At 40.9% G+C, this 13,784-nt stretch overlaps 1 protein-coding gene across 3 annotated transcripts in view; it reads right to left on the bottom strand.

The window, feature by feature from the left end:
* Positions 1–13,784, bottom strand: part of prex2 (phosphatidylinositol-3,4,5-trisphosphate-dependent Rac exchange factor 2) — a 638,971-nt gene that overhangs the window by 351,600 nt on the left and 273,587 nt on the right. For all 3 annotated transcript variants that reach the window (XM_068030918.1, XM_068030919.1, XM_068030920.1), the window contains exons 14-16: positions 7,976–8,051; positions 4,309–4,381; positions 3,723–3,865 (exon numbers count right to left, since the gene is read on the bottom strand). In XM_068030918.1, coding sequence (XP_067887019.1) covers positions 3,723–3,865; positions 4,309–4,381; positions 7,976–8,051 — 292 coding nt within the window. The remainder of the gene's footprint in view (positions 1–3,722; positions 3,866–4,308; positions 4,382–7,975; positions 8,052–13,784) is intronic.

Below are 13,784 nucleotides of genomic sequence, written 5' to 3'. Positions count from 1 at the left end.
TAAATCTTACTTCAGTCCTGAGAACACCACATCTACGGCCTAGAAGAACAAGAGCAGCAGTCACGAGAACACCTCCAAGTCGCAGACCATCCTAACTTGGAGATATATTGCTGTACCTCAACTGTTACTGGCTCAAAATCCTGGAACTCCCTTTTTAACAGTACTGTAGGTGTACCTCCACCACAGGGACTGCAGCAGCTCAAGAAGGCAGTTCACCATCACCTTCTCAAGGACAGTTAGGGATGGGTAATAAATGCTGGCCATGCCAGCAATTCCCACATCCCATGAATAAGTAAAAAGTCATCCAGGCATGACTTTCTTCCCTCTCTTTTCTTCAGGGAGGCTGGATTTTCTCAGCACAAGGGTGATGGCAACCCGCTGCAAATTTCACATTCATATGCAGTATTCTTGGAGCTGGTCACCTTAAATGATAGTTTTTCTGGACTATTTTTGAAAGGTCACCCGCTACTGCTTGAAATGAGCCAGAGGCAAAAATTGTCAAGATAACATCCTTCCAGAACCACTGGTAAAACTGTTCGACCAGTTCTTCTTGCATAAGCGAGCAGAGTTTAGCTATAGCTTCTCACTCAGATCTTGATATGATCTGCCTGGCTTATCGACTCTTTGTGAACGTAATATCAGTGAGCTGCATCCACCTCCGATAGTGCCTTCTGCTGTTTTTGCCTTCTCCTCCACTAAAAAGGCATACAAAGAAATCCCCATGGAGAAATTCATGCTGATACTTAAGAATTCCTTATTCTTGCTGGGGGCATAGATTTCAGAGTGACCTGATAGGCTCTTAATCTCACAGAATCAGTTGCAACTCTGTGTACCACTAAAGCAAACAAATGTTTCAAAACAATTATTTCTAAGTCCAGATATTACACTAAGTAGGTTCTCCAGGCTGCAGATTGCGTAAGTAAAACACTTTCACCAGTAACAACCAAGTGTTTCCCAAGGCTAACCAAAGAGGTCCAGAAACACTTAGTTATTTCAAAGAATTTTTGCATTTTACGAGTGTCTTATTACTTTGTCAAATCATCTCCCAACACTTCACACAATCAATTACTTTAAAAATACAATTATTGTTATTTAGTTTGACGATCAGAGCAGAGCATCTTATTTAGCGAAGGAAGAAAAGTTACATGAAACAAAGTCACTAAAATGCCTTTTTTTTAAATCCCACCTTGTTCTAATTTGCTTGTTAATTACAACACAGCAAATCTATTGTCTGATTCGAAGACATTTCTAACTGTGTGATGCTAACAAGACCCAAAATTCCTGGGTTGGAAAATGGCCTGAGTCTGATTTTTTCCCCAGGATATGGACCAGAACCTCATCAGTCTCTAAAAGCCTTCTGAAGACCCCAAACCTTTACTCGAATAAGATTAACAATCTTGGACAGGATCTCTTACCTTGTCCAGCATCAGAGTGAAAGTCAAAGGTTTTAAAAATATACATTTTTTGGACCAGTTGAACCTCAGATAGACCCCAGACAGAGTGGCAAGACACTGCTCCATCTTGGAAGGGTAGATTGAATCAGTTTCTCCTGGGGCTGGTGCCATTGAGCACCCTTCCAGTTCCTGGCAGGATGCAAATGACACTGGACCAAGACTTGAGACATGCTCTCCAACCTGGAGCTATCACAGGTGTGAGAAAATCAGAGAAGAGATTGCAGTGGCTTTGATCAGAATTTTTCAATCTGCTTAGCTATGAAAATTGTGCTGGGGTATTGGAAGGTCACCAGCCTAACATCTGCATTCAAAAAGAGAGAAAGCAGGTAACCATAGAATAGTTAGTCTGACGTCAGCTGTGGCAAACTCTTAGAATCCTTGGAGCAAGGCTTGAATCCACAATCTTATTAATCAGATGCGAGTGCTACCACTGAGCAAGGCTCATACCTCTAACATCCTGGAAGGAGGCAGGATTGAGCTAAAATACACTATTCATCACATTCAAACTTATTGGAGTTTCAAAATATTTTTCTTATATTTTCTAAATTTGTTCATTTTAATTAATTTACCCTGATTTACTTCAATACACATTCCAGATTAATTTAGTATCAATCTTAAAATGTTAAAGAAAATGCACTGGCCTCATACAAGCAGTAATTTCTACTCTGAATGCTTAGAATCATAGAAACAGAAAATAGGAGCAGGAGTAGGCCATTCGGCCCTTCGAGCCGTCTCCGCCATTCATTATGTTCATGGCTGATCGTCCAACTCAGTAGCCCGTTCCCGCTTTCGCCCCTACCCTTTGATCCCTTTAGACCCAAGAGCTATATCTAACTCCTTCTTGAAAACATACAATGTTTTGGCCTCAACTGCTTTCTGTAGTAGCGAATTCCACAGGCTCACCACTCTCTGGGTGAAGAAATTTCTCCTCATCTCAGTCCTGAAAGATTTACCCCATATCCTTAGACTATGACCCCTGGTTCTGGATTCCCCCACCATCGGGAACATCCTTCCTGCATCCACCCTGTCAAGTCCTGTTGGAACTTTTTAGGTCTCTATGAGATTCCCCCTCACTCTTCTGAACTCCAGCAAATATAATCCTAACCGACTCAATCTTTCCTCATACGTCAGTCACCAAGGCCCTGTATAATTGCAGCAAGACATCACTGCTCCTGGACTCGAATCCTCTCGCTATGAAGGCCAACATACCATTTGCGTTTTTTACCACCTGTTGCACCTGCATGCTTACCTTCAGCGACTGGTGTACGAGAACACCCAGGTCTCGCTGCATATTCCCCTCTCTCAGTTTATAGCCATTCAGATAATAATCTACCTTCCTGCTTTTGCTACCAAAGTGGATAACCTCACATTTATCCATATTATACTGCATCTGCCATGCATTTGCCCACTCACTCAACTTGTCCAAATCACCCTTCAATGAAGCCTTTCCGGATCCTCCTCACAACTCACCCTGCCACCCAGTTTTGTCTCATCTGCAAATTTGGAAATATTACATTTAGTTCCCTCATCTAAATCATTAATGTATATTGTGAGTAGCTGGGGTCCTAGCACCGATCCCTGCGGTACCGCACTAGTCACTGCTTGCCATTCGGAAAAAGACCCATTTATCCCTACTCTTTGTTTCCTGTCTGCCAACCAATTTTCTATCCATTGCAATACACTACCCCAATCCCATGCGCTTTAATTTTACATGCTAAGTCCAAATAAACCACATCCACTAGCTCCCCCTCATCAACTCTACTAGTTACATCCTCGAAGAATTCTAGTAGATTTGTCAAGCATGATTTCCCTTTCGTAAATCCATGCTGATTCTGCCCGATTCTACCACTGTTCTCCAAGTGCTCTGCGATAAAATCTTTGAGAATGGACTCTAGAATTTTCCCCACTACCGCGTCAGGCTGACTGGTCTATAATTCCCTGCTTTCTCTCTACCTCCTTTTTTAAATAGTGGGGTTACATTAGCTACCTCCAATCTGTAGGAACTGTTCCAGAGTCTACAGAATCTTGGAATCTTGTTTTTTTTTTAAATTATACTTACTGAAATCCATTTACAAATAACCTAGAAATATTTTGAGTATTGTAACTAAGGAGTTTGCATACAATTGTAATGTATCCTTAAGGGAAGATACATATTTACTTTTATTTACATATCAAAATAACTATTGCTTCTGCTTTGAATGCTTCTATTTGTCACCCAGATACCTTCTATTTAAAACAGCTTTCCCATTACGAGTCAGTACAACTTACCAATAATGACTTGGCTATGACATTTTCAACTATTTTTAAGTCATGTCGCATGTGCCTCTGCCTTAAGTTCGAGCCTTCTATTTCCTCATCAGCAAAAAAACGGAATAAAAGGGGTTCATCCTTAAATTCACTCTTTTCCAGTACTATAAGGAAAAACAAGATGTAAAGTACTGGATAAATCTCAGATACGATTCAAAGTATATCATCTACTGTAACAGTTGGCCTTTATCTTAAAGAAATAAAAGTTAAAAGCTACAGTCAGTGATGTTCCATGACTGAAGGGTGTTTATTGTCTTTTACTATATACCTTAAATTAAATAGTAGTAATTTATTAGGAAGGATAGTTTCCTACCATGTTAAGGAAATAACAGGTAAGGTTCACTGCAACAATATGGAACATGGGAATGGTATGCATGTAAAATTGCATTTCACAAATGAGTCAGAAAAAAATTTAAATTTAGAAAGTCACAGCACAGTTAATGTGTAGCAGCACTGAAATTCAATGATGTAAATTTGTACCATTTTACCATTCTAAGAAAACTGATGTCAGAAGGATGTTTGAATAATGCACTGAATTTAGCCTTACCGTGGTGCATAAAACCATTGTCACAAAGTTCCACACCCAGGATTACTGCTTCCTCTCTGGTTCTACAGTCCCCCTGGTGACAAAGTAATAGACATTCTGCATTGCATATTCTAATAACACGGTAACTACCAATTCCTGTTTAAGTTCTTTCAGTATCTTGTTGATAAAGTCAATTGCATTAGAAACATTTTTAATGTAACATAAGGGGTAATTTCATAATCCTGCACTGCCAGTGGATAAAGCCTTACTCAAAGGTAACAACGGACTGAGATAGAGTCTGTTGTAACCCTGATTCTGTGCCACAACAAAAACTTGCATTTATATAACATACTTCACAGGAGCATTATCAAACAAAATTTGACACCAGGTTGCATAAGGAGATGTTATGGCTGATGACCAAAAAATTTGGTCAAAGAGGTGTGTTTTAAGGAGTTTCTTAAAAGAGGAAACAGAGATGGAGAGGCAGAGAGTTTAGGGAGGGAATTCCAGAGATTGGGCCTCAGCAACTGAAGTCACAGCCACCAATGATGGAGCAATTAAAATCAGGGTTGCATAACGAACCTGAATTGCAGAAATGGGATATCTCGGAAGATTGTAAGGCTGGAGGAGGTTAGAGATAGGGAGGAGTGAAACCATGGAGAGATTTAAAAACATAGATGAGAATTTTAAAATCAAAGCACTGCTCAGCCAGGAGTCAATGTAGGTCAGCAAGCACAGAAGTGATGGGTAAATGGGATTTGGTCTGAATTAGCATACAAGTAGTAGAGTTTTGGATGAGCTTAAGTTTAAGGACGGCGGAAAGTGGGAATCTGCCATGGTGGCATTGGAATAGTAAGTCTAGAGGTGATTAAGGCATCGATGAGGATTTCAGCAGCAGATGAGCTGATGCAGGGGTGCAGTCAGGCTACGTTACAGAGGTGGAAGTAGGGAATCATAGTGATGTTACGGATATGTGATCCAATGCTCATCTCAAGGTCAAATATGACACCAAGGTTGCGAGCAGTCTGGTTCATCCTCAGACAACTGCCAGGGAGAGGAATGGAGTCAATGGCTGGGGAATGGTGTTTGTGGTGGGGCCAAATAGAATGGCTTTGATATTCCCAATATTTAGTTGGAAGAAATTTCTGCTCATCCAGTACTGGATGTTTGACAAATTAGGGGCAGTGGAACAGTCAAGAGAGGTTGTGGTGAGATAGAGCTGGGTGTCATTAGCATACAAGTGGGACCTGCTGTGTTTTTGGATGATGTCGCCAAGGGGTGGCATCTAGCAGAGAAATAGAAGATGGATGCTTGGGGGAACTCCAGAAGTAATGGCACAGGAGCGGGACAAGAAGCCATTGCAAGCGATTCTCTGGCTATGACTGGATAAATAAGAATGGAACCAGGCGAATGCCATCCCACCCAGCTGGATCACAGAGGAGAGGCGTTGGAGGAGGATGTTGTGATCAACTGTGTTAAAGGCAGCATACAGATCGAGAAGGACAAGAAGGGTTAGTTTACCACGGTCCTTTCTGGGAGCATGGTTCCCACTGGGAGCGTAGGACCAAGAAATTACCCTTGTAAGCACAATGTTTTTATCTTTTCATCCTTTGAAGTAAACAGTATCATTTTTGTATTATAATGAAAAGCATCCAGTCAGAAATAACCTTAATTTAAGATACTTCTTTATTTGAAGATTTTGCTGAAAATAATCAGTGATAGAAGTGCAGTACTTTTCCAAAAAGAGTGGCTGGTGTAGTGGTTTAGTACCTCTGTCCTCCTAGTTTGAATTCAGTCTAGATTGATTAGATGAAAGTCTACTCTCTCTGACAGTTTAAAGGTCCCAAATGAGTTTGGAAATTTTCAACCCAATTCCCAGTGGACAATGCTCCACAGCACAAGATTACCCAGAACTTAACATAAACCAGCAATAAATTGCCAATCTCATAGCTCTTGTAATGCCTCATTGAGGAAGTACAACAATTGATGTACTACTGAGTCACACAGATTAAGATTTCAAATTTAATCCCTCAGCTGTTTTGAGTTAAGCAATGTCAGCAAGGGAGACAGCAAAAAGCACCACAATTTGTTTTAGTGTCTCAGCGGGAAAAATTAAGCAACATGTCCTATTTCTAACTTCATAACACAAACTTGTGCGATTTATCAGTGAGTCCTAAATCATACAAAGGTGTCACAGCCTCCATAGTTCAAGGGTCCAATGATACTCACTGTTTATTATTACAAGAGAAGAAAGTAATTTAGTTGAGGTATCAGTGGCACCCAGAAAGGGGAGGAATTTGAGAAAAAAAGGATGTAATAGCAATCTCACTCTGAGAGGCAATGAATACAGCTGGTGTTGGAAGCAAAAATTAATGATGCAGCTGGGGTTGTTTTTCTTACACTGAGATTAAGGCATATTGCCATAACTTTAATCTGCATCTGGTCCATGATATACTCAACTTCAGAGTTTTTGATACTGCAGTGGGTGCCTAAAATGGAATAGAGCTTTGTTTACCACTGCCACCCTGATGAACACAAAAGTTCAGAAAAAAATTGAAGAAAAGTGAAGGAGAAAAATGTAGAATTCTGGAGATGTTCTGTCGTGACTTAAAAAAACTTGGACATATTTTGAATCTTGTAAAGGACATTAGATACTCAAAAGTATCAATGATTAATAAATTAAACCGCAAATAGGGTCAAAGTTAATTGCAGGTTAATGATTGGAGGGTCAGTACAATCTTTCAACATTTGACGATTCAATATTAAAATCTAGAGACATGACACCTTCCTTCTCTCACAAAGTGGGAGAGTCAGTTTCAGAGATGCCAATAAGGTTGCTTCATAATCGGCTTCCGAGGAGCTAACAATAAGGCCGCCTTTTAAAATATTTACACAGGAAGTATTAAAAGCTTCAGTTATGAAAAGTAGGACATTGTACAAATTATTTTGTTTATGTATTATTAATTCAAGGGTTTGAAAAGGCAAGACTACTACCATATTAATGTATTTTTTTTTTAAATTAATTTCTTTACTATGGTGTTACAGATTGTTTATTTCAAGCAAACTTTAATTGGTGCCTAAAGTCTCAAACTAACTTACAGACAAAATTCACTTCCATTCTCAAACATGGCTATTCTTCCTTCAAAATTCATTGTTTGCATTAGCCTTAAACTCTGTTGGTGTCAGCACCATTTCTTATTCCAGATTCAATACACTTGATCTAAACTTCACTCCCCTTGGCTGCTTAACTCACACCCCTACCATGTATACAATCTTCATTTCACCTGCTTTGCTCTGCTAATCCTTACACCCCTGTTCTCCTGATTCTATTCCCTTTTGACTCCAGACCCAACCATTCTGGTTCATTAACATACATCTTCTTACTAAATCCTACCTTGTAACTCAAATCACTAAAAAAAGAGGATGAGCAGTCTAAGTGACATGTATGGCATCAGCTTTGTGAATTAGGTCACATTATTCAAAAACCCTTGATTTATGCAGCAAATGTCACTTTGGTTGATTTTTCAGCAGCCTCACTGTGCATCCTTTCGATAATAACACCGGCCATATTTCCAATTAAACAAACAGTGGCTTCAGTGACAGGTTTCCTTATTTAAGACACTTCAAACTGCCCAATCAGATTAATGATATTACCAGAATTACACAAAAAATATTTTTGTTACTTTACCTGTGCAATTAACCAATCTGTCAGCTTGTTTGCCATGACCACTGACTTATAGGTTCTCAGATGGTAGTCTTTATCCCTAGATATGAGAATCACATCAGTTAACAGTATAGTTATACACAAAAACTCAACATAGCCTGTGCTACAAATATTACACTTCAGTCTGACAAATATTTACTAATAGTTGGATCAACAAAGACAGCACAAATATATAGGGATTGAGCTTACACAGAGTTCTCCCAACCTCCTGATATTAATTCAGTGGAAATCCTAAATGGGCAAGTCACCCCATCTGGAGGGCAAAGTTAGAGACCTTAAAAATATTCTTTTCAGTGAAGTTCTTAACTGGTTGGAAGAGGAAGCTCCACAAGCATCCCCATCCTCAATGATGGGGAAGCCCAGCATGTAATGGCAAAAAACAAGGCTGAAGCATGTACAACCATCTTCAGGCAGAAGTGCCCAGTGGATGGTCCATCTTGGCCTCCTCCCAATGTCCCGAGCATCGTGGATGCCAGTCTTCAGCCAATTTGATTCACTCCACATGAAATCAATAAACGGCTGAGCATATTGGATACAGCAAAGGCTACGGACCCTGAAAACATCCCAGCTGTATTACTGAAGACTTGTGTTCCAGAACTAGCCACATCTCTAGTCACACCATTTTAGTAGAAAATTGCCCGGGTATATCCTGGCTACAAAAAGCAGGACAAATCCAACCCAGCCAATTTCTGCCCCATCAGTCTACTCTCAATCATCAGAAAAGTGATGGAAGGTGTCGTTGACAACACTATCAAGTGGCACTTGCTCAGCAATAACCTGCTCACCAATGTTCAATTTGGGATAAACCAGGGCCACTCATCTCCAGACCTCATTACAGTCTTGGTCCAACTCAACAAGGCTCCATAGACAGCACCTTTCAAACCTGTGACCTCTACCACGTAGAAGAACAAGGATAGAAGATGCATCAGATCACCACCACCTGCAAGTTCCCCTCCAAGTCATACACCATCCTGAACTTGGAACAGCTTGGAACGCTGTTTCTTCACTGTTGCTGGGTCAAAATCCTGAAACTCTCTTCCTAACAGCAATGAGTGTACCTACACACCAATGACTGCAGCAGTTCAAGAAGGTAACTCACCACCACCTTCTCAAGGGCAATTAGGGGTGGGCAATAAATGTTGGCCTAGCCAGTAATGCCCACATCCCATGAACAAATAAAAAAAAGGACAAAAGAACTGAATTGCAGAGGTGAGGTGAGAATGGCTCCCTTGACATCAGGGCAGCATTTGACTGAGTGTGGCATCAAGGAACCCTAGAAAAATTGAAATCATTCAATTCTCCATTGATTGGAGTCATATCTAGCACAAAGGAAGATGCTATGGTTGTTGGAGGCCAATCATCTCAGCTCCAAGACATTGCTGCAGGAGTTCCTCAGGATAGTGCTCTCGGCCCAAGCATCTTCAAGTACTTCATCAATAACCTTCCCTCCATGATAATGTCAAAAGTGGGATGTTCGCTGATGACTGCACAGTGTTCGATACCATTTACAACTCCTCAGATACTGAAGCAGTCCGAGCCCACATGTAGCAAAAGCTGGACAACATGCAATATTGACCAGTAACATTTGCACCACACAAGTGCCAGGTAAAGACCAAAAGATCATCTCCAACAAGAGAGAATCTAGCTATCTCCCTTTGACATTCAATGGCATTACCTTTGCTGAATCCCCCACCATCAAAATCCTGGGGGTTAACATTGACCAGAAACTTAACTGGACCAGCCATATACGTATTGTGGCAACAAGTGCAGGTCAGAGGCTAGGAATTCTGCGGCGAGTAACTCACCTCCTGACTCGCCAAAGCTTGTCCACCATCTACGAGGCACAAGTGGAATACTCTCCACTTTCCTGGATGAGTGCAGCTCCAACAACACTCAAGAAACTCAACACCATCAAGACAAAGCAGTCTGCTTCATTAATATCCCATCCACCATCTTCAACATTCACTCCCTCCACCACAGGCGTACAGCGGCAGCAAAGTATACCATCTACAAGGTGCACTGCAGTAACTCACCAAAGATCCCTCAACAGCACCTTCCAAACCTGTGACTTCTCCCACCTAGTAGGCCAAGGGCTGCAGCTATATGGGAACAGTACCACCTGCAAGTTCCCCTCCAAATCATACATGATCCTAACCTGGAACTATATCACCATTCCTCCACTGTCACTGGGTCAAAAACCTGGAACTCCCTTCCGACCAGCATTGTGGGTGTACCTACACCATATGGGGTGTGTGGTTCAAAAAGGTGGTTCGTCACCATCTTCTCAAGGGCAATTAGGGATGGGCAACAAATGCTGGCCTTGATAGCAATGCTCACATCCCATGAATGAATAAAAGAAAGCTTCCAAAGATTGTTTCTAGGCTGAGGCAAGGGTTTTAATGTGACTACAATTGTCTAAATTATTTATCAGTGGAGTTTGCAATGGGCAGCACAGTGGCGCAGTGGTTAGCACCGCAGCCTCACAGCTCCAGCGACCCGGGTTCAATTCTGGATACTGCCTGTGTGGAGTTTGCAAGTTCTCCCTGTGTCTGCGTGGGTTTTCTCCGGGTGCTCCGGTTTCTTCCCACATGCCAAAGACTCACAGGTTGATAGGTAAATTGGCCATTAGCAATTGTCCCTAGTATAGGTAGGTGGTAGGGAAATATAGGGACAGGTGGGGATGTGGTAGGAATATGGAATTAGTGTAGGATTAGTATAAATGGGTGGTTGATGGTCGGCACAGACTCAGTGGGCCGAAGGGCCTGTTTCAGTGCTGTATCTCTAAACTTATTCTAAACTAAACTAAACATCCACTGGTTCCATAACAGTTCAGAGTTTCAGCTAAGAAGAGCTTTTCATTTAAATACAAGGAGTTTGAGCTTTTGCATATTTTCATCAAGTATATGTTACAATATAAATTCTTCATGAGGCACTTTCTTGAAAAATAAAACATTTATTTCATTAATGCATCAATTTCAACCAACAGTCTAGAATGCATGGAAAACTAATCTGGTATCTGAGCATATGATCCCTTTAAATAAGCTCATGGACTTCTTTGTCGCTACTCTTGAGGCTCTCCATTCAGCTACCTCTACTGCTTCCTCATTTCCCCTTGCCCACCAAACCAAATTTATCCGCAGCTCTCTGCTGTCCTAGCACTGTATCTTTACTTAATTTATATCTTTTATCTCCCCTCATGCCCTCCCTGAGCTCTTATCCCATTTCCTGCTCCTTGACCACACTGTCAATAAATTGCCAACCACCCAATTTCCCTTCCTGGTCCCCATGCTAGATGGCAATCCTTCTCCTCAGATACTGCCCCGCTCACTTTCAAATCCATCATCTCCCAACTATTGCCACTCCAGCTCTACTAACAGCACAGACTAAGAATTAAAGCTGGAACCTTCTAGTCTGAACCAGTTACATGCGGTCTTTGGCAATTGAGCCATTGAGCAATGCAGTAAACTACTCTGTTCACTTTGCCTACAGATAGGACAAAACAAAGCAGCACAAAAGAGAATGCAGTGGTAACTTCTAAGTTTTCATCACAAGTAATAAAAATTGGCTTCTCAGAATATGTAAATACTTAATAAATTGTATCAAATTTAATGACACATATAACATTAACTTCAAAAGAGATAACAGAAATAGAAAGGATAGTAAATACCTGCTGTATATAAGCAGGTGATCCTATTACAGTTAACATTATTAATACTGTTAAGGAAGAGGTGAGGCAGCGTATTGTATGAATCACCCCAGGGAAGAGCTAATACTAGGAGGCTCTCCAATCTTGACTACTAAGGTGATTGCACTAGGATCTAAGTATTATGATTTCAGGAATGTATAGGTATGGAAAAAAACCACTGTAGTGCTAATTTCAACAGTCAAAAAATAACATTCATTTCTCATATCCTGCATGGCTTGCTCTGTTAGACATCTATCGAGTTTCCTCTCAAACTTGGCATCATTATCTGCTTCCGCTGCCTTGTCAAGTAGTTATATCCATGAATTAGTTCGCTTCTCTTTTGAGTTTTTTTCTGTACCCATTTGTATAGAATGCAAAAGCTTTGCTGGAGCCTGAATGGTACAGTAGGTAAGAAACTGCTTGAACACTTCAGGGACCTGAGTTTGAAAACAGCTTTGGCTGATGGGATGAAAGTATGCCGGGTGAAAGCTCCTAATGGGATGAGACAACAGAACAGGACTGTCCAAATTCAGAAATTAATGTCATTAATTTGGTAGGCAAGGAAGCCTCAGAAGAGTGTCACGCTAATGAAGGGAACAGTGATGAAATATGAAATGAATGGAGGAATTATGAAACAAGAGTCAACTACGGAACTGAACCACAAGAAAATGGACACTTTTCTGCCACAGACAAAATGAAGTACAGGTCAGGTGACCCTTCCTGTACTGTCAATAAACACATTTGTCTATTGAAGATGAAACTCCTTAACCTCATCTGAATTAGCTTTGGGGAGAAGCCATTGAAATTGCATATTGATGACTCTTATCTACAGCAATGAGCTACCAAAGACTTTTGCAGACTGACTGTCTTTGAAACCAAGGCCAAAATAATAGGTGTGAAGTAACACTTATTTATCAGAATGAACCACATTCAGATGCCATCATGTAACAATGCTTCACATATCTTGGAGCATTATATGAATCAGCCCAGGGGGAGAGAGCACTCAGTCACCTGACCCTATATCCCCACCTGACAAGTTTCTACCTCAAGAGGTACCTCTTTGGAGAGAGAGGGCAAGACAGCTAGAGAAGGTCTTTTCTAGCCATAACAGCTGTGAGACAGTACCAGCTAAGCAGGAATACCTTTTAACTACTGTAGCAGAGAAATTGTGAGGGCCTGGGTGTGCTTGAACACACAAAGTTAACATGCAGGTGCAGCAGGCTATTAGGAAGACGAATGGCATGTTGTCCTTTATTGCAAGGGGTTTGGAGTACAGGAATTTAAAGAAGTCTTACTAAAATTAAACACAGCTTTGGTGAGACCACACCTGGAATATTGTGTGCAGTTTTGGTCTCCACATTTAAGAAAAGATATACGTGCACTGCAGGCAGTGCAGTGAAGATTTACTAAATTTGTCCCTGGGATGAGGGGGTTGTCCTATGATAAGAGGCTGAGTAAATTGGGCCTATATTCTCTGGAGTTTAGAAGAATGAGAGGCGATCTAATTGAGACATACAAGATTCTGAAAGGGCTTGATAGGGTAGAGGCTGAGAGATTGTTCCCACTGGTTGGGGAATCTAGAACACAGGAGGACACAGTCTCAGGATAAGGGGCCAATCATTCAGGACTGAGATGAGGAGAATTTACGACACCCAAACGGTTGTGAATCTTTGGAATTCTCCACCCAAGAGGATTGTGGATGCTCCATCATTGAATACATTTAAGGCTGGGACAGATAGACTAATAGTCTCACAGGGAAAAGAGGAATATGGGGAGCAGGCAGGAAAGTGGAATTGAAACCCAAGGTCAGCCATGATCGTATTGAATGGTGGAGCAGGCTCAATAGGCCACATGGTCTACTTCTGTTCCTATTTCTTGTGTTCTTGTGTTGATACTGACACTAGTGCCTGAAATAGAGCCTGGAGCATTAACATCCTGACCTCAAACACAAAATTCATTAACATTACATATTAAAATAAATTTTTGTTTTTGATATTTTCTAAAATAAAACAGCTGAAATCAACAGAGTGCTAACCCATTGGTTATTTGTGCAATTTTAATGTAAAATACATTTTTAGACATTCAGCA

The sequence above is a fragment of the Heterodontus francisci genome, chromosome 5 (genome assembly GCF_036365525.1).
Source record: "Heterodontus francisci isolate sHetFra1 chromosome 5, sHetFra1.hap1, whole genome shotgun sequence".
Taxonomy (NCBI): Eukaryota; Metazoa; Chordata; class Chondrichthyes; order Heterodontiformes; family Heterodontidae; genus Heterodontus; species Heterodontus francisci.
The sequence above is the reverse complement of the archived record's forward strand: the minus strand, read 5'-3'. Positions and strand labels throughout refer to the sequence as shown.